We start from the raw sequence: 21,779 nt of genomic DNA on the forward strand, positions 1-21,779 counted from the left end.
GAGCCCTAATTCTTTGTAAGCCCTCTAGAGGTGGTTTGGGATTTTCTAACCTTGAGGGGAGTTGGGGGGTGGGGCAGGGGAAGAACCTGAGAGCAAGTACTTTTGAAGCAAACTGTATGGAACTTTTCCCATCCTGTGGCTACGTGGGGTGACTGATAGTTCCATTGTTCAAAAGGGCAATGTTACCACCAAAATAGATCTTTTGGTTATGTAGGTAACATTTTGTCGATGACTATTTGGTTCATGTTTGCTAAACTCTCTTTAAGTGGCCCTGGGCACTGAATGGATTGCCCTTATTTTTTATGTTAAGAAAATAGAACTCAAAAGCCATAAGCAACACTGTGTAATCCTGACTCTAGGATAGTACCATCTCTTATACCTCTTATGTGACCAAGACTCTGTATCTCATCCAGTTAAGTGCCTGCATTCTCTGGCTGCACAGCTGTGCCCATTTGCCTCCTACATATCCCAAAGGACTCATCTCAAGTTATTTCAGGCTCTTTCTATTATAAGGGATCAGAACCTGCTCATTTTGACAAGAACTATATACCCAGTTCTTCTTCCTTCCAGTTTCCTGAGTATACCTCCAAACAATTCTCCTAACCTGGGTATCTGGTAGCAGACCAGCTCTTAAGCTGATGGGGGTGGGAGAGGTATTAGTTGTGAGCGGACACGAATGTGTCAGGGGGAATGAACAGTTGTATGTGTATAAGGAGGTAAATCCCATCTTAAGTCTGATAAGCCTACTAGGGGTTCTAGCTGAGAAAATGTTCAGGGCCATGGGAGAAGGAATATCTGAGTTTTGGTAAATAAAGGCAAACCAGTGAAAATATCAATAAAATATTTTTAATGCCTACAATTTCTTTTATACATAAATTGCAAAACTTTCACCTGTATATGCAAAAGTAGATTCTCTTGCAGGTCAACAGCACCAGAAAACAAGCTAAGCTAGGTAAATGTTTTCTTTTTTAAAACTTGATTTGTCCATTATGTAAAAGACATGATGGATTTAATAACTCCAAAGAAATCTATATCTCACTCTTAAGCATACACTGAACACCTGAATATTTATTTTATCACATCCACTCACAAAATAAATAGTAGTCTAATATATTCAGCACATTGAAAATAAACCAACCAGTCTCTCTTCATATATTTATTCTCTTTCCAAACATGTTTTGGTCTCGTGCTATATCTCAGAAATGTACTAATAGCTGCTTTTAAGTTACAAAATACAAAACAGTAATTTCTTGGAGAGAATCTTGGGGTAACATTAAAAAAATGAAATTTCGAGTTCCCATATACTTTCTTTTTTGTTAACAGTCTTTGAACCCTCTCCTGGCGCACATGTAAGGCTGTCTGTGACATGTGGTACCCTGGCCTCCAAGGGACATAACTGCATTTACAGTTTAGAGAAAATACAAAGACAAGTTCTGAAAGTAGCTTGAAAAGAAAGTGCCCCTTGCTTTGACATAGCAACATCAAAAGCAAGTGGGACTGTGCAATCAGAGCCATATGAGTTTTATGAAAACTACTTTCCTTTCACATCATCTGTAGAGAATGCCACACCCATGATCATGTAACATTACAATCGTGAAATAACATTACTACATTCGTGAATTAACATTACCCAATAAAAGGCACATCTTTAGATATTGAATTAATAAAATCTGAAAACCAAAATGGTAGAGGATACATTAAAAACCAAGCACTTAATTTGTAAACCTTGATAAAATAACAGCTTATTCCAGTTTTCTTCAAAGATTTGTGGGCTTTTCGAAAGAGTGGTCAGGAACTGCAGAACAAAATGGAAGACAGGATTTGGAAACAAGGCCAAGACTAATCTAAAAGACTTTCTCAGGACTTTCTTTTTAACTGAGCTACAGAAGTGCCCTTTTATAATGCTGATGCTGAAGAATAACATCTGTAGAAGAAATGCATTCAAAAGTCATACCTAAGGACACAACCTGACTTTTCAAGGTCTGGAACTTTTATTATCTAGCACAGTGGTGCCTTTAAGTACAAATAACTGCATATTGAATAAAGTGCTAGTAAACTTTAAGCCACGAGAAATCTTTCGGCTATGATAAGCACTTGATTGTAATAGATTTTCAAAGTCTGTATATTGAAAAAATACATCCAAGAAAAAATCTTTTGAAGGGGGGGCAGGGGGGAAGCACAAGAGTGACAGCAAAGGAAATAATGTTCCAAACCTGTTTCATTACATGGAACAGCACACTACCTTTAAATCAATTTCACTGAAGGTATTTGAAATGGGTGAGAGGCAGCTGATAGGATTTTCTGCCAGTGTAACAGTTCTGTGTGGATGTTAGAAAGGGTGTTATTCCTAGTGATGAATACATCTTTCACAGGATTCAGCTTCGAAGTTAAATCCTTAAACTTTTGAAATTTGAAACTCAATTCAAAATGAGAGAGTCTTAAGGGCCTGGGTCACATGGCTGTCCCGTTAAGGGAGGCTAACAACAGTCATCTCTACTACCAAACTAGAATAAAGCTTTATGGATAAAAAGGAATACATGAAAGCAACCTGGAACTGTTTTACAAGCTTATGTCCCACTGCCCCCAACCCTCCACATTTAGAACCTAGGACAAATACTCTCTAGCATCGTATCTCATTTTCTGTCGTTGACTTTGAGACTTGGCTTCTCTCCAGCCAGAATCTACATCAGCCTGACTGGAATTGCCAGGTTTTGAGGCTTAAGAGATATCAGTCTATAAATATGACTTGAAAAAAGTGAGAATGAAGAAAGTTCCACAGCCCAGTGAAACACTAGTAACAGGGAACATCCTTTCCAACTTGGGAAAAACATCTCTTCACAGTGCATAGTTTGAAATAAAAGTGCAATATGGGCAAAAGAGAAGGTGGTGCTCTTGATACACATGAATTTAGTTTTTGGTTTTTGCCATTAATTGCTAAAGAATTTAAGATAAAATGCAGTCATTATATCAAGAGGTACAGGGTACCTTTTTCCAAAATATTTTTATAATGAAGGAAGAGAAGAAAGGGGAGTCTCCCATGTTATTTCCTCAGTTTTTAAACTATTACTCTTCCAAATCTAATGTTTGAATAAAATAAGCATTTTTCTTCAATATAAAAATGAATTTTGTAGATAAAAATCAATCAGCACAGTGACCTTGTCTATTTTATACTAAAGCCAACATAACAGTAAATCTGAAAGGAAAACTTGGAAACATATATTTTTAAAACTAAATGGCATAACTTGTATTTTAACTTGAAAAAAAAATTTTAATTGCCTTATCACCTAAATTAGTGAATAAGAATGCTCAGCATCCAATCCACAATGCAGAATACAATATAATTTATTCTACTTTTTACTTCAGTCACAGAGATGATATCCATATGATAATTATAAAGCCTACTCTACATTTTCAAGTTCTCAATCCAAACATATAGATTAGGACAGGTCACTTTATTGCTGGCAACATTCATGGAAGGGGCCAGGTTCCTCATTGAAAGACAAAGTTAATTGGGAGCCGGGCAGTGCCCTACTCACACATCAGCAGAATTATGAAGTCACGAGGCAATCCTTTTTGTTTCCTTTTCGAAGTAGCAAAGGAAAAATGTTAAGATTGGCTGGCTGGTGAGTGGCCCCACCTTAAGAGTGCATAGCTCATCAGGATCAAGGCTGGCACCTGTGAACAGTTAACTTCCTAAGAGCACTCAACTGGGCATTCTATCATCTGCATTACAGATTTAACCCTGGAAAGTATTTGAAAATACTTTATGCTCCAATGACAGCCTGCAAATGACAGTATGCATTCCTTCTCCTTGAGTACCCAAGTATAAATCTAAAATCATAAAGGGGATTCTTCATTCTGAAGGCAGGACCTCTTGCAACAGAGTCTCCAGAATTTCACAAAAATAAATACAAGCAGCAGCAGCTAACGCTTTTTCAGCTTCTTGGCCTTTCGACGTTTCATTTCTTCTTCTTCACGTCTCATTTCCTCTAAGTCCTCCTGCATACCTAGTCTTAAACTGTCAAAAAAAAAAGTAATTGTCAATATACATGAAATTAACACTCTTTAAAAATTAAAAGCAACATTTTTAAAAAAAAATTTTATTTATTTATTTGACAGACAGAGATCACAGGTAGGCAGAGAGGCAGACAGAGAGAGGGAGGGAAGCAGGCTCCCTGCCGAGCAGAGAGCCTGATGTGGGGCTCGATCCCAGGACCCTGGGATCGTGACCTGAGCCGAAGGCAGAGGCTTTAACCCACTGAGCCACCCAGGCGCCTGAAAAGCGAAATTTAAACTGAGAGCTCACATGGACCGTGCTGATGCATTAAAAATGCCTCAAAGCTTTACCACTGAAAACAAACTAGCAGGTGTACTTTTTACTAGGAGCCTCTGCCACTGACTTCACTTACAGTAGAAAAAAGACCTCAAATAAAACTCAACAAAAATATCTTAATGTTCCCAATAAAGTAGTAAAATATAAATTACTTATGATTAACAGCTTTTAAAAATTTAGTCAATAAATAACATTCTATTTTTATCCCCTCCCTCCATTCATATCACTTCTCAGATCCCTAATGCCAGTAGTTGTATAGGTTAGCAAGACTGAGATGTGTCTGATATAGAAGGGGAATTAAGGATGGGGAAAGAGGGGCGTCTGCCTTTGGCTCAGGTCATGATCCCAGGGTCCTGGGATCGAGCCCCACATCGGGCACTCTGCTCAGCAGGGAGCCTGCTTCCCCCCACCCCTTCTCTCTGTCTGTCTCTCTGCCTGCTTGTGATCTCTGTCTGTCAAATAAATAAATAATCTTTTTTAAAAAAACAAAAAACAAGAACACATTGCAATGGGATGAGAGGAGGCTTCCAGCACTTACACTGCGTGCCTATATGGGTGAGACACTGCACTAGGCAACTTGGTACACATTATTTTAATACGGTACCTCAGTAAGTAAAAACAGTAAATTCTCATTTTACAAACAAGACAACAGATTTGGAAACGCTAAGGAATTTGTCTAAAGCCCCACAGCAAGTAAGCAGGATTTTAATTCAGAACCATGTGGCTCAAAGCTGCTGCTCCCAATAGTGCATGCAACTAAGCAGGAAACAGAACGTTCAGGACATTTCTACACAAATGTGTTAAGTTTTGTGCTTACCTCTTTGCTTCTTCCTTCTGCTGTTCTTTCCAACTACTCTCCATGTAACGTAAGGCATAATCGCTTTCATCTTTGTATCTGATAAGAGGAAATCAACGTTATTAAAAAAGTCCAACTTCCCAGTTTTTAAAAGGAACTGCCAACCTCCTGGTTTAAAAAATCAGTATCTTTAGCACAGAAACACACAGAGAATTACTCTTTCTTGCTTGTCAAGGAGTGAGGAGGGTAGAGGATGGGTTGAGGGGAGTTTCTGAAAGCAACTATTCCTGAATTTCATGTTGATGGAAATACCAATCCAAAGATGTTCACCTCTTTCACCTCTAGTTACAGGATAGTTTATATTAAAATTCTGAAAGTACAGTATCCATGAAATCATTATATACATATTAATCTCTGAGCTTCATGAGAAAGGGAAGGACTTTAGAACAGAGACTGTAGGAGCGCCTGGGTGGCTCTGTCAGTTAAGCATCTGCTTTCGGCTCAGGTCATGATTCCAGGTTCCTGTGAATGAGCCCTTCATCGGGCTCCCTGCTCAGTGGAAAGCCTGTTTCTCCATCCCCCTACTACTCCCCCTGCTTTTGTGCTGTCAAATAAATAAATATCCTTAAAAAAAAAAAAAAAAAAAAAAGAAAAGGCACTGAAGCAGGCATTAGTAATATTAGATATTTAAATCTGATTTTTCTTCCAGTTCTTTTTACTACTAAATACTTTTTTTTTTGGACATAGAGATTTTTTTAATTTGACACAGAGAGGGAGAGCACAAGCAGGGAGAGCAGCAAAGGGAGAGAGAGAAGCAGGATGTCTGCCGAGCAGGAAGCCCGATGCAGGAATCAATCCCAGGACCCGTGACCTGAGCTGAAAGCAGACGCTTAACAGACTGAGCCACCTAGGTTCCCTAAATATCTCATTTATTTATTTAATTTATTTAAAATATCTTAAAAAAAAAAAAAAACCACCTTTTCTTAGGATTGCCTTCTAACTTCTCATATTTGATGGCTTTAAAGAAGATGGCAAATGTCGAGCGATAGGCACTGAGATAAGTCCCTTCTGTTTTACACATACACGATATTTAATCCTTCTAGATGTCATTTTTTTTTAGATGTCATTTTTAATTTATTTGAGAGAGAAAAGAGAGACAGAGTGAGCAGAGGGAGGGGCAGAGACAGCGTCTCAAACGGACTCCACACAAGCTCAGAAGTTAATGTGGGGCTCGATCTCACGACCCTAGGATTACCACCTGAGCTGAAACCACGTGTCTGCTCAACTGACTTTGCCACCCTGGTGTCCCCTTCCGGATGTCATTCTAAAAATAATTCACTCAAGGGGCACCTGGGTGGCTCAGTGGGTTGAAGCCTCTGCCTTCGGCTCAGGTCATGATCTCGGGGTCCTGGGATCAAGCCCCGCATGGGACTCTCTGCTCAGCAGGGAGCCTGCTTCCCCACCCTCTCTCTGCCTCCTCTCTGCCTACTTGTGATCTCTCTCTCTCTGTCAAATAAATAAATAAAATCTTAAAAAAAAAAAAGGTATTCTTGGCATGCAACTACACAAAAATTTCTGACTTAATTCTTAAATATTAAATGCCAAAAGAGTACATCTAAAGAATAATCCAATAGTTCCTAATAAAGAATTGTGTTCAATGCCTCTACTACTGTTTGCTTTGACTTCACAGCATGAGTCATTCAAAACAAGTGTATCATTTGTCTAAATCTTCTTTAGTCTTACTTTTTTCGGTCATAGCCAAAGATCTCTCGAATGTGCTTGGATATTTCTTCCTGAGGTTCTCCTTCATCTTCAATAAAGTCTTCCATTTCCGAGTCATATTCATCATCATCTTCCTCCTCTTCATATTCTCGCTGCCTTTTGTAACCACTAGGGAAGGGAGGTCTTTGAGAAACTTAAGAAGAGAAAAGCCATTATTTATGTGAGTATTAAAACTGAAAGTAGTCCCAACAAAGTTCACATAAACTGAGATTTTGAGAACTCATTAAGACAGTATCCTCAAAATCCAGAGTCAGCATGCTGGCCGGTAGCAGGGAGTCATTATTACATAATCCCCGCTGCTTCGTGTTGTTTATAAATGGCTTACTGGAAGCATCTGTTACATTTTCTAGCCTAGCAATTCCTTCTGGATTTAAAAAACTGGTAAAATTAAAAAAACAAAATAGCTTACAGGATCATTAACTTTTAGTTTTACCAAGAAAGACATTCAAAGCTAACAACCTACCATCTACTATCACCATAACTTAGGTACATTTTTTAGAAGTTCAACAAGATATGAAAGATTCCCAGAATTATGGATAAATTGTTCAAAATGAGTAAGGCTAACTTAAAAAAAAACTCACTACATTATCCTTATTTTGTCATTTTGCCAAAAGACTGATTAAAGCTTTGCAGAAGACAGACACTGATCAGGGGACTAGCACTGGGAACTACTGCTTTCTAGTCCTTGATTAGAGTGCCTCCTTCTGTTGTTCTCGAGTTATTGTTAATATGCATGGCCTATCTCCTCAGCACAGGGTTTCCTTCTCAACCTCTGCACTGCTGACATTTGGGGCCAGATCATTTTTTGTTGTGAGGAGACTGTACTGTGCATTGTAGGGTGACAGCGGCATCTCTGGCCTCTATCTCAAAGATGCCAGGAGCATCCCTACCCCCAGCTGTGTCAGACAAAAAGGTCTCCAGACACTGCCAAATGTTCACGGAGCATCAGAATCATCCTTGGTTGAGAACCAAGGTTCTAGATTAATTTAAAGTTTAAAGCATGGAATCTCGTGTTTTGTTTCTTTTTATATTCTCATGGCACCCAACAAGTAGTTTAACAAACACTTATCACCATGAAGAAAAGCAGAAACACAAGGGCAATCAGAAACAGTTCCTGGTAGATGGTGGGTACTTAACAGGTGTCTGATGAATAAACAATGCACCAAAAGGCTTCAACCGTACAAATATGCTCCAACTTTTGAAGAAGAGTCTCTCTAGCCCCCGTGAAAAGGTAAAGATGAATTAACTCACTGAACCACATAAGACATATACACTCACCCTGTCCTACAAATCACAGAGCCAAGTTTATTGCACTTGGAGATGTTACAGGGGTGAACACAGAGGGTCCTAGATAACTCTTTCTGAAGCCCTTTCCAAGTTATGATCACTCAAGGGACTCTTACACAACATCAGGATTTTATCAACACAAGAGTATGTGGAAGGGTTCACAAGGCCTCTGGTTATCTAAAACAAAGTATTCTTTCCAATTTCCTGGTAACAAATAAATATTCTTAGGGTAAGGGACAATTTTACCTTGAGCAGATCTGTAGCCAGATAAGGAAGGTTTCATTCCATTCATCTGTCCATTGCTGGATCGGCTAATTATATTCTTGGAAGAAATTGTTTCTGAGACAACGGTGCACTTGGGCTTTAGGGGGAGACTAGAGCTACCAACTGGTCGCCCAGGTCCCAAGCTGCTCACTGGTCTTCCGGGCCCTGAAGTACTGACAGTCCGTCCAGCCAGAACTGAGCCACTTATTGACTGACCAGGACCACTGACTGGCCGCCCAGGGCCACTGAGTGGCCGCCCAGGACCACTGACTGGTCGCACAGCGCCACTGACTGGCTGCCCAGGGCCACTAATTGGCCGCCCAGGGGGGCCAGAGCCACTCACTGGTCGTCGAAGGTCATGTGGACTGCGCATAGGTCGTCCAGGGCCACCAGAGCTGCCCATAGCTCTCCCAAAACCACCTGAGCCACTGGTGGGTCGCCCAGGGCCACTTGAGCTGCCTGCAGGGTGCCCAGGGCCACCTGTACCACTGAGCGTCCGTCCGGAGAGACTTAAGTCACTGGCTGGCCTCTTGGTCCCACTGACCGATCGCTCAGGTCCTGAGCTGGAGCTGCCATTCTGGCGCCTGGGCACAGAGCCAGAACTAACTGTAGGCCGAGCAGTCCCTGTCCCAGGCCGTCCAGAAGCTGCACTGGAGCTAATGCCTGGCTGCCTGGTACCTGGACTCTTAGCTTTATTGTGTGGGGTAATCATGAGCCCAGGCTTGGAATGGCTAGGATGGGGAGGAGATTTTTTGGCTTTGTGCTCAGTAGCAGATTTCTGAGTCCCTTTAGCAGAAGTCTTTGGGACACTTGGTGAATAGGTACTGGAGTGGGGCTTTCCAGCCCCATTGAAGACAGGTCTGTCATGGCTCTCACGAAGTAAGGGTTGAGAACAATTGACAGATCCCGCTTTGGTCCTATCTCCTGGCATGGATTTGGATGAAGACACACCTAAGTGTTTCTCAATGGCTGTGCTGGGTCTGGATTTCTTCTCAGCATGAGGAAGGGAAGTACCCCTGGAAGAAGGATGCTTGCTAAGTTTTGTGCCCACACTTTCTTTCTGAGAGGGTGCCTTTTTGGTTGGAGGTAGTCTTGCATCTGTCTCAAGTCTCCTTTTCCTCTGCTTTCTTTCAAGGAATTCTCGCTCCCTAAGTTCTTCTGCAGTCATAGGCCGCTCTTCTGTTTTCTTCACGGCCTTGATCTCCACTGGTTCGTACTGCTTTTTCTCAGCCAGCCTGAGTAGATCAGTGAAGTTCATGAGCGGTGGGGCACTTTTAAGGGGGACCTTTGGTTTGCTTTCAACTTTGGGAGGTTCTTGCTCTTCCTCATACTCCTGCTCTGACTCTGCTTGATTGTATTCTAAGAATTCATCTTCTTCTTCCATCTCATATTCTTGTTCTGTTCCCTGGCTAGTGTGGCGCTCCACGGTCTGCCTCTTCTTTGACTTTTCCTCAACGGGAATCCCGTTGTAACCATGGAAATTATCCTTTGTCCTTTTGGCCATCGCTCTTGCTTTCTTGTCATGTTTTAGCTCAATTCTCTTTTTCACTAGTTCTTCTTTTCTCCTTTTCTCCTCTAAAGCTAAAAGAGACAAAACAAGAATAAAGTATTTCAAGGTCTGGAGGTCTCAAGCATTTCATCTGAAATCAATAGGGGACCAAAATACAAGCAAGACTCAAGTTTCAGTTTGAAGACATCTAGGAATGAAATGAGGAAGTCCTTTGAACAAGTATCTGTTGAGTCATCTTTACATAGTGAGTGGGTCACATACGGGTCTTTCAATATGACAAAGCAGGTGAGAAATTGGGCTTTTAAATATAGAAAGTAACTCGTACCAAATATATACCAAGTTAAAGAAACAGTAGGACATTTCACAGGCATTATTAATTATTAATAAATGAATACATGTATTAAATCAGTTTCCTTGTCATTTGCCTGAGGTAAAACTACTGCTTGAGTTTACTGGTCTTCAAAAACTGTCCCTATTTTAACCTTTTAATATAGCATTCTTGATAATAATAAAAAAAATTAAAAAACAAAATACGTAGAAGCAGTTTCAAAATGAAGGTCCAAGAGTGGAATTCCTATTGGGATCTACTATGGCCAAGTGGAAGATATGGTCACTACCCCAAAAGCTCTTCAGAGGAAGTAACACATGTAATCCTCTAAATACAGCTGACTCAGACACATGCACAAATCCATTAGCCTATTATGTTATAACAAGCATCCACTAGTTAAGTACAAGCTAGTTGTGAAGGTGGAAGACTTTAAAATTGAGAATAAGATTACAAACACATACCTTTTTGCCTGAGCTCCTCTTCTTTTCTTCTGAGAAAAGCCTGAACGGCTGCAGACTGGACACCCTTAACTTTCGGGTCTTTTTTGGGAGGCCCCACTGCCAAACTATACCTTTTCTAAAAAGAAAAGGAGTGAAAGTTACAATCATTTCAACTTTTTAAAAATGTATTTGCTATTAGGTGTAGGGCACCATGCCAAACAATCAAGAGGCTTAATTATTGACTGAAAAACTGATTCTAAATAATTAAGACATCATATAACCCATATGAAAGCTTAACTATAAAATTTTGGTCTGAACAGAATTATGCATGACAGATTTTAGGCATAGAATTTCTTTGTAACATTCTAAATAATGCATAAGTGAACAATTCAGAGAAATAACATTTTTGGGTTATTTTCCCAAAAAGGTACTTGGACTGGGAGACTTTTGGAAAGAAATCACCACTTAGAACAGACTTTTTTTTCCCCAGATTTTATTTATTTATTTGACAGAGATTACAAGTAGGCAGAAAGGCAGGCAGAGAGAGGAAGGGAAGCAGGTTTCCTGCTGAACAGAAAGCCTGATGCAGGGCTCAATCCCAGGACCCTGAGATCATGACCTGAGCTGCACGCAGAGGCTTAACCCACTGAGCCACCCAGGCGCCCCTAGAACAGACTGTTTAAAGAAAAATTTTTTAAAGATTTTATTTATTTGAGAGAGGGAGAGAGAGAGAGGAAAAGCATGCGAGCTCGCGCAAAGGACAAGGTGGGGAGGGGCAAAGGGAGAGAGAGTGAAGCAGACTCCCAACTGAGCAAGAATGCAGGGGCAAGGAGTGGGGGACAGGAGTGGAGGGTTGGCTCTATCCCAGGACCTTGGGATGGCGGCCAGAGCCAAAAGCAGAAGCTTAACCAACTGAGCCACCCAGGTGCCCCTAAGTTCATTAAATATTAATATGCCACATAAACCATTTAGACAGGTTTCTACATCACCCAAAAAGTACTAACATTATCCTGGCACAGGTGGTATTTCTCTGTGCTTTGATTTTTATGTAACGACATTGGGAAATGACTACCACTATAGGTGTGTTAATCTGAACTATAATAGGAAAAATATTTCCATTTTATGAGTGTCTATCATTAGAGGAATAACTCAGAATACAGAAAACAGAATAACTCAGATTAGGATGATTCAGCTCTAGGACCACTGCACATTAAATATATGGGTAGGAAATAAGTTTTTAAATGCCCTCCCTTATTAGTTAGATGACATTCTTATCTACAGTACCTGTTGTGCTAGTTAAAAAGGAAACACTAACCTCTGAACACAAATTGAGCTACTTAAGAACCAAAAAACCGATTCCCAAAATGTGCATGAAATTCCTAGAGGAAACGCAAAGGATCCATGCTTACTATGTGGCTGGCAAATATAAGGCATCCTGAAACAGGCTGAAAGTTCCAGCTACATTATTCACTGACAAAGCTGGCCACGGAAGCAGGCCCTAATCCAACCTGAAAATCCTGCATGATAGTGATGCTGCAACCTGACACACCCCCTGACCGAAATCCCAAGAGAGCATCCAGATTCCTTTCCCAGTCACTTTGGCTGAGTCACAATAAAATCCAGTAGTAAGTCTCTGTGTTTGTAAATTCAATAGTAGGCCCTTTTCCATTGTGGACTGGGGCCCCATATTTAAAGGAGAAAAGGAGAGGGAAAGGAACACTTAGAGAAGAATACTGCTTTACCTAACTAGCCATATAAAATTGTCCTGATTTACAAGAACCTCAAACATAGACCTTATCTACAAGAAGTTCACCTTTTTCTAATGGAAGAGCCATCACGAATATGATTTAAGTTGCATAAGACATAATATAGACTCATAAGGAGACACATACACACACTTCACCCTATCCCATTAGGTAGATTTGTAAGATGAAAGATGGATTCTTGTGTCTGCAACTACTTGGTCCATAGATTCACCTGCCAAATCGAAGCTTATACAAGGTTTCTCCCACAAAATATCAATATACATGTAGTGTTACCTTAAACAGCATTGGTTCATTATCTTGCTGTTACAGCAATGAGCACTTCCTAATTTGATTTCAGGATAGAAATCTTTCTTCCTAATCTGGGATTTCAAAAGATAGGTAATGGGATAGGACTAGCTGAAAAGCTACTCACGACTAAATACAAGCACCCAGAGAGAAAACAACAGTATCAATGGGGGCAGAGTTGACTAAGCTTCAGTCATTTGCATAACATCTTCAATAATTTTTGCCCTTTTAGTATGCCACCTGTATTTTTACTAATTTTAAGAGACCTAACACCATGACATTATTATAGTTTTACTTCAAACAATAAAATCCATGAAATGATTGGTTTGAAAGGCCACATTTTTCCAAGTCATACTAAAATACAACCATTTTATGTATTTATTTATATATATGTAATACACACACACATATATATATACACATACATATGCATATATATATGTGTGTGTGTGTATATATATATATATATATATATATATAAAAACTATGAGAACTAAGAGCATTTATGTATCACCTAAAATCACTGTACAGCCAGAGCTATATGCACTGCACTTCGGGAAACACCAAAAAGGAACTTAAAAATACAGGCAAGCCAGAACCCAAAGGAGGGGGTATTCAGGATCTCAGATTCACTCAGAAAAGAATTCCAAAAAGTATCCACCTATTTCCATCCATTCACACTGCCAATTTTAAATTCAGCTTTTTTGTTCTAACACTCCGAATCCTCTAGTGTACTTATTAAGCTGGCTTTACATTAACCCAATAATTTTGCAGTACTTTTTGTCCTGTCCTGTGATGTAGAAGGAATTCAATGAATCTATAAAAAGTCTTATTTCATGGGTCTGCTAGGAAACAAGAAGGGCAAGGTCCTAACTTGATGAGGTTTAATCTTATTCATGACATGAGCTGAATCATAATGAATAGTTTCTTAGATCCTTTGTAGCTTGATGCACTCAAAAGCCAATACCAGGTAAATACTGAAATATTCTCTTTAAAATACTCTCTTAGGCAAAGTTTAAGTCAAAACCTAGAAATCTGGGGTTAAAAAAAGGGGGGCTGGGTCTTCATAGGTGATTTTCTTAACAGTTGTATTGAACTGCCCACTTAATGTGTACAGTTCATTGGTTTTTGGTATGTGTACAGTTCAGAGAGTTGAACAATCATTACCATTACTGGATTCAAGACATTATCCCAAAAAAGAAATCTCTTACCTTTTAGCAGTCATCCCCACTTCCTTTTGCCCCTCTGCCCCTGGCAACCACTCACCTACTTTCTGGCAACCACTAACCTACCTTCCTTTGCCAATTCTGGACATTTCATATAAATGAAATCATGTACCCGGTGTACATTATATAGTGATATGTATCACAACATAAGGTAAACTTTATAGGCCATAGACAAATGGTTATATATATGAGTGCTTATATAACATATGTAAGATTTTTCAATTTTAAAAACCCTTATTGTTAATTTTCACTTGACTCTACTAAGTTTGAAAATAGATGCCTTCCAAGGCCAAGAAAGTATCTTTGCGAGAATGCTCTGTAACTGAGAAATTGTAATTATTTCTCTGCCTTAACTAAAATTAAGAAATTATTAGTTTCTATGACCATTAAATGTTTCAGTAAGGATATCATTTTAATTCTTTCGGAGGAAAAACAGAATATATCTAAAACTTCATTTTTATTTTATACCTAGAATGTTAAAATGACAATTATTTGAGTAATACCTGAGTAAATTTAAATTTAAATGGTGATAATGTAATTTTACTATTGTCAGTGTTGACTTCTCATAATTTTTTTTTTTTGCTCAAATAAAAACTGAAAGAAAAAAAATGAAATCATACACTATATGGCTTCCATGGTCAATTTTATGTGTCAACTTGGCTAGGCTACAGCACTCGGTTATTTAGTCCGACACTAATCTAGGTGTTGCTATGAAGGTATTCTGCAGGGATGGTTAACATCTGCCATCAGGTAACTTTAGGTAAAGCAGTTTACCCTCCATAATGGGGGTGGTACACATCTAATCAGTTGAAGGCCTTCAGAGCAGAAACTGATGTCTCAGAGAAGAGGTATTTGCCCTACAAATTTCAGACTTGCCAGCCCCCATAATTACATGAACCAATTTCCTAAAATAAATCCTACTGGTTCTGTTTCTCTGGAGAGCCCTGAGTGATACAGGGGCCTTTTGTATTTTGGTATTTTCACTTAGTACAATGTTCTCCAGGTTCATGTTGTAAGATGTAACAGTACTTCTTTTTATGGCTGAATATTTCACTGTGCTGATATGCCACATTTTATCCATCATAAGTTGATGGGTACTTGTATTTACGTCTTGGCTATTATGAATATTGCTGCCATGAACACATATGTACAGTTTTTTCTGTGTGAGCACCATTTCTCTTGGGTATATCACTATAGATCTTCCTAATATTGAGCTAGCCAGACCTTTCAAAATGGGAGACTCTGATATCAAAAGATTTAAGATTTGTTGTAATAAAATATATTAGATAATCCCCTAGCCCTACAGTGGTAGCCCAGTAGAGAACCATGTTTTAAAAAGCCTCAGGCTGGGATTCGATTCTATTCTATTTAATAGAGCAGATCTATTTGGCACTTTTCCCTGCATCAGATGGTCACATTTAGCTCTAGCAGCAGCACATCAAGATGCACCCACCAATTCTGAATTGGATTCAAGGCACCAGGCTGCTTCATTGTTTGAGCTTCATGAAAAGCAGCTGGACAAGAGTTTCTTTTATCCTAAGTGTATCCATTTTATTACACTGCAAGCCAACTCAGTCATTCTGCTGGACCCCAATGAATGATCCACAGCAGTGAAGCTTATGCCATTTAAATACAGTATGAGAGATTTTGCCAAGATTTGTAATTCTGAAGCCAACAGACCTAAAAAACATTAACTCACTTTAAGACATATGTGTTCCTTGCATTGAAATTATACTGCCATGGTCAGCTTAAGAAAATAAGGAGTTTTCTGTCTGGAAACCTGTGTTAACCAAATACATTATGCTGGAATCAACAGTCAATCCCTTCTTGAAAGTTGTTCTATACTCAGGAGATAACATATAGTTGTAACAGTAGGAAACATAAATTTCCTGATAGCTTTACATATACTAGAGATTTAGTATTGGTTAGAATTAGGAGTTAGGAATATTCAAAGAGTATTATCCTTGAATTTAATAATCATTACAGAATTTCTGACATGTTCTCAAAACACCATAGTCAGGTCTGGAAAATTAATGGTTTGCATTAGGCTTGCTTAGCTGGGTGGCTAAGAGGATAAAAATAAAACAAGTATGTTGGGGCACCTGGGTGGCTCAGTGGGTTAAGCCTCTGCCTTCAGCTCAGGTCATGATTCCAGGGTCCTGGGATTGAGCCCCGCATCGGGCTCTCTGCTCCGCAGGGAACCTGCTTCCCCCTCTCCCTCTCTGCCTGCCTCTCTGCCTACTTGTGATCTCTCTCTGTCAAATGGATAAATAAAATCTTAAAAAAAATAAATAAATAAAACAAGTATGTTATTCAGGATTGCTATAGGATCAAATGTAAAATTTACTATTACTGTGTCTATAAAAATATACCTGATTATAAAATGTAGTATTAGATAGGTACCTCAGAGCCTCTAGTCCAACCTCTATGTTAGAAGTGGCCCCAAAGGGGCGCCTGGGTGGCTCAGTGGGTTAGGGCCTCTGCTTTCGGCTCACGTCATGATCTTGGGGTTCTGGGATCGAGCCCCAATCGGGCTCTCTGCTCAGCGGGGAGCCTGCTTCCCCGCCCCCACCACGCTCTTCCTGCCTCTCTGCCTACTTGTGATCTCTCTCTCTCTGTCAAATAAATAAATAAATAAATAATCTTTTAAAAAAAAAAATAGAGAGAGAGGTGGCCCCAAAAGCACAACTGTGTATTTACTGGTTGTCACACAGTTTGCAACAGAGTGTGAATTAGAATCTAGGTCTCCTTGTTTCAGGTCCAAGAGTATTCCCACTACAACATGTCTCACTTCTAACATAATCCAACACTTTCATCATTTCAGCTCTAACCACAATCTTAAATGCCCCTCTTTAATCTCCATCTGCCTCTTGGATGGTGCCATGACCTCAAACAGGTCCACCACTTAATTTTCTAATCTTATCTTCCCTCACCCTCGGACTATTTCTGTTAACCATGCTGGCACTCTCCCAAACAGACTGTAAATCTCTCTCTACCCACCAGTTTCCAAATTCTGTTGGTTTGCCCTTTAAATTTCTCTCTCATCAGACTTGAGGAGAATTGCCATTAAAAAAACCAAGAGTTATTGCCTAAAGCTATATTAGGCTGGAGTTAGGCTGGAATTAGGAAGCTGGATGGGTTTAGGCTTTATAGATGACAACCTTCCTCACATCCAATATACTCTTCATTTAACACAGGATCGTGATTAAGAGCAAAAACTCTGGAGCCAGGTGGCAAATTCCCTGCTCTGCCATTAGCAGCCCTGTCGCTTATTAGCTGTGTGACTTTAGGCAAGTTTCTTCATCTCTCTGGGCCTCAGTTTCCTCATCTGTAAAACAACCTTCCTTATATGGTCATTATAGTGATTAAATTAATTAATATACACAGTGCTTAGAATAGCGCATGGCACCAAGTAAGCATTATAAATATTAACTTGTTATCACTATTGTTCAGAAGGCGATTCTCTTGGGTAAGAGAGAGAACAGAATCTCTGTGGGGGTTAGATTTTCTAAAGACCTTCTCCCTAAAACACTGGTTAAGAAGTACTACTCTAGGCTAGCAATCCAAAAGTACTTCAGGCACTGGCAAAGTCATCTTCAGATGCAAGCATGGAACGCAATCCCATTATAATTGATTACAGACCAAAAGTTGTAAAGTGACTGTCCACAGAAACAACTTTGTTGGCCCATATTGTTCTTTAAAAGGAAACATGGGCACCTGGGTGCCTCAGCTGGATAAGTTTCTGCCTTTGGTTCAGATCATGATTGGAATCGAGCCGTCTTCGGATCAGGCTCCCTGCTCAGTGGGGAGCCTGCTTCTCCCTCTGCCCCTCCTCCTGCTCGTGCTCTCTTTCTCATGCTTTCTCTCTCAAATAAATAAAGAAAATCTTAAAAGAAATAAAAGGAAATACAACTACTATAACATATGGTAGGCTTCTTTTGAATACACAGAGCTTGGCCCGTATCATTTTATATCCAGACTACTTCACAAACTTACATTACCTACCTGGCCCTGCAGACATCTGAATTTCCCACCTCAGTTCAAGTCCCTAAGCTCCTTTTTCAGTACCTATATTCTTTTTTGGGGGGCAGGGGGAGAGAGAGGAAGAGAGGGAGAGAGAATCTTAAGTAGGCTCCACCCCTAGCACAAAGCCTGATTCAAGGCTCAGTCCCAGGACCCTGAGATCACGACTTCAGCTGAAATCAAGTCAGACAATTAAAACGACTGTGCCACCCAGGCACCCCTCAGTACCAATATTCTCATCCTCAAGGGGCTATCACCCCCTAAATCCTTACATGAAGGCTGCTTCTTTACTCTTTGGTTTGAGGATCACACCGGAACTACAGTTATCTTGTCTGGGATGATTTTCAGAGTACAGCTGTGAGAAAGACCAAATAACTTGTCTCATGCACTACAAGCCATCAATTATAGTTACCTCAACCTACAAGAATCCATATTCCAAGCTCTACTATTCTATTAAAACAAGACACTTTATTTTTCCTAGAGGAACCAGGGAGAAAAAATTTAAGTCATGATTATAAAAAAAAATTTTTCTCCTTTAAACTTAAACAGAGCTTAAGACAATAACTGGTTACATCACCTTGATCAGCTGTTTTTTAAATTCAGTTTTCCATTGGGAAATGATAGCATGCCTAATATTGCTAGGCATGATGCAATATTTCCTTTGTTTTAACTAAAACATTATTATAAAGGTAACTACTTTTCCTAGAAAAAAAAAAACAGGGAAGAAAGAGGTTGCATTACAGAAATGTTCATTGCCTCTCAAACCAGATACAATGGATACCTCTAAAAAATGACACCCTGGAAAGAGTTCAAAGTGGCCGTCCAGATGTTTTATACATTAGCCTCCGTTGAAGCTAATCAGTGCTAGTCACCCTATGCCCTCTCTATAGCAAAGGTCTGACATAGAAACTCTGAAGACTGAAATCTGAACATCAGCTCTAATAAGATCCAAATGGAAGGTGGGGAAGAAGAGGACTAAAGGGGAAATAAGAACCAAGCACTAGAGAGGGAAGGAGTTATACCTGTCAATTACTGCAAAGCCTCTGTGGTTCTCAGACCATCAGTCAATCAATCAATAAAGCTTGTGTCAAACATGGATGGGTGTGTGTGTGTGTGTGACCTGAAATGTTTCTTTACTTGGATGATGGTTAAGATACCTGCTTTGCAATAATCTATTATACTATACAATATATATTTCACAATTGATGGTGTGCTTTCAGAGGCTTTACTTTGAGCTGATAAACTAACTTAGAATAATTAGATGAACCAAGTAAAAGCAAAATCATGGATTAAATTTAACTACTATCTTCCTCTGTTCCTCAACAGTTCCTTTTGTGATATACTGCACCTGATGTAAAAAGGATTATAATGGCAACTAAATCAAACTTCTAGGCCTACTAGCTTTTTGTGGGGGTTCGAGGGTAGGCTGGGGAAAGCATGTTTTCATAAAATACATGCTTACATTCCTCTATTAAATTTTAAATGACCTCACCAATTTATCTGTCTTTTGTGCTTCCAATCTTTGTTATTTCAATCACAGATCTGTTGATAATGTACGTATTCTGAAATCTTCTGCCCTAAGAATACCTGCTTTTCTCTCAGCAGCTATTGGTTTTTAGAATAAGAGATGACAAACTTGGCTCTGATCCTTCTAAAGAATATTATTGGACATCAAAGATAGTATTATTTATGCTTTGACCTCCACTGAAATTCAGGAAGATCTAGAATATGAACTTAATTATGCAAAGATGAATGGTTACCAGCTCCAATATTGATTTGTCTAGGAAATTTACAGTATTTGCAGAAAGTGAATTCTGTTGTTTAAGGTTTCAAAGGTTTAAGCCTATAACTTCCACCTGCAGATCTTATGACTCATGATTTAGGGTAATGATTATTCAGAGTATTTGGGATGGGAGATGAATATAGAGCAATTTAATAATTATTATACTGACAGATATCAGTTTTATTTATCAGTTATTTTACTATCTTCAGATTAACATTTTCAAAAGGGTAAAAAAAAAAAAAAAAAGGGCCAGCCTCAGAAGACAAAAAAAGCACAGGAGTGGGAAAAACAAACAAAACAAAACAAAACCACTGCAAATACACAAAATACACAAAAATCTAAGAAATGCAGAACGCATCAATAAATTCCAGTTGAATTGACTTTAACGGAGAGCTGTTTGAGCTCTACACCTCAGTGCTCAAACCGCAGGTATCACAATGCAATTTGTCGGCTTACAGCTGTGCTGTGGGTACCATCTGAGGATCCAGAAATGATTAGTTTATGCAAAACAGCTACAACCGCGCAAACCAGGCACTCTCCATGCCTTCAGCATGTAGATTTTAAAAGTCTTACACCGCTCTGCGAACATTAGCGAACTGGCAAATATTACCGAGCAAATGGGACCTAGATTTCAAACAAAGACAAATCTGGAAGGCCACAAGTAAACGGAAGGTGAAACTGGCTCACCCATTCTGTTGGCCAGGGACTTCGTGGAATCCGCTCAACTTCTCTTCCCAATAGAAAAGGTATTATTAACCCTTTGGGAGGATATAATTTTATCATCTCGTTGGCTGGGTGGGTGGGGCCACAAGTCAGAAAACTTGTTCGAGAAATCACACAGTGTTTAATCCCATCTTCGGCGGGAAATCAGCCAAAAAGCTGTAAGTCCTTAAAACCCCTGAAACTCCCTAACATACATGCTTTCTTCCCAACCCCTGTACTGAAGTTTACTGCCGAAGCCAGAAACTACTAGTGAAAGATTCCACCATGTACCAGGCACGGTTTCACTCACCAACCTTCACGCAACTCTGTAATACCCGCACTGCAAAGCCCATGTTGCAGGGGTGACTAAGCCAGCGAACTTCACTCTCCGGAAGGCTACCACCTCGCACTCCAAGCCCCTTTTCACCCGGGGTCCCCAGGAGTGCATACCCGAGAAAAGGAAATAAGGAGTCCAGGTCTTCCCTCTCCCAGAGAGGACAGGCGGATGCCTGAAGTTCCACGGGCCACAAATTCCAAACTTGTAGATTCCCTAATCCCTACAGTAGCGCCCGGCTGGTACTTACCGGCACGTTGTTGACGCCCTGTCCTTTGGAGGCTATCAGGAGAATTTCCCTGAAATCCATGTTGGCTGAGGCGGAGACACTGGGCCAGGCTTTCGGAAAGAAGCGAAACTACGCCTTACCGAAGCGCCCAGCAACAGCCAAGTGAACTGCCTGGCCCACCCCTCTCCCACCCCTCCTCAACACGACCACTTCCGGCGCCTTCCAATGCCGTCTGCCCGCCCCTTTTCCTCTTGCGGCCTATATCCTTTCAGGCCCGGCGCTCCACTCGCGAGTCTCCGGCGTAACTTCCGCTTTCAGGCTCCAGACGCGTAGAACGTGATACGTGGCTGCTGGCGTTAGCGCGGAGGGGCGGGACAAGGCCCTTCACCGACCAAGGAGACGCGGCCTAGTAAAATGAGGGGCGTGGCTAAGGGAGAGAGCGGCTTCCCTGGAGGCCGGGGCGCGCGACCTGATTATCTCGGTGTTCCTTGTGAGCTCTGAGTAGGGTGAGCGAGGGGTGGGAGGAGTAGGAGGGCTGGGAGGGTGAGGGGTTACTTACCAGGCCTCGGCTCGTTGGGTGTCACGGGTGGGCGATCAGGTCCGAAACGGCGGGGCCCCAACAGCTGAGCCGACAGGTCTCGAGCTGTTTCAGTTACCGGTTTCTAGGCGCTCGTGAAGTTGCGCAGGCGCA

General features: G+C 40.4%; 1 protein-coding gene across 2 annotated transcripts; it reads right to left on the reverse strand.

Moving 5' to 3' along the window:
* Positions 1-824: 824 nt before the first annotated feature.
* Positions 825-21,745, reverse strand: SPTY2D1 (SPT2 chromatin protein domain containing 1). Of its 2 annotated transcripts, none has more exons than XM_044258935.1 (6): positions 21,648-21,745; positions 10,762-10,876; positions 8,445-10,043; positions 6,873-7,044; positions 5,151-5,228; positions 825-4,018 (listed from the first exon to the last, which is right to left on the reverse strand). In XM_044258935.1, the coding sequence occupies exons 3-6, from the start codon at positions 9,964-9,966 to the stop codon at positions 3,925-3,927; spliced, it is 1,866 nt and encodes a 621-aa protein (XP_044114870.1). In that variant the 5' UTR covers positions 9,967-10,043; positions 10,762-10,876; positions 21,648-21,745; the 3' UTR covers positions 825-3,924. The 2 variants fall into 2 exon arrangements, with proteins under 2 accessions (XP_044114870.1, XP_044114869.1); XM_044258934.1 differs by lacking the exon at positions 21,648-21,745 and adding an exon at positions 21,110-21,308.
* Between the last annotated feature and the right edge of the window lie 34 nt (positions 21,746-21,779).

The sequence above is a fragment of the Neovison vison genome, chromosome 7, assembly GCF_020171115.1.
Source record: "Neovison vison isolate M4711 chromosome 7, ASM_NN_V1, whole genome shotgun sequence".
In the NCBI taxonomy this organism is placed as follows: domain Eukaryota; kingdom Metazoa; phylum Chordata; class Mammalia; order Carnivora; family Mustelidae; genus Neogale; species Neogale vison.

Coding starts and splice junctions, on each gene's coding strand:
- SPTY2D1 (XM_044258934.1), bottom strand. CDS start 21,169: ATGGATTTCAGGGAAATTCTCCTGATAGCCTCCAAAGGACAGGGCGTC. Junction 7,045..8,444: donor TGGCTACAGATCTGCTCAAG/GTAAAATTGTCC, acceptor TCTCTTCTTAAG/TTTCTCAAAGACCTCCCTTC. Junction 4,019..5,150: donor CAGAAGGAAGAAGCAAAGAG/GTAAGCACAAAA, acceptor TTTTTTTGACAG/TTTAAGACTAGGTATGCAGG.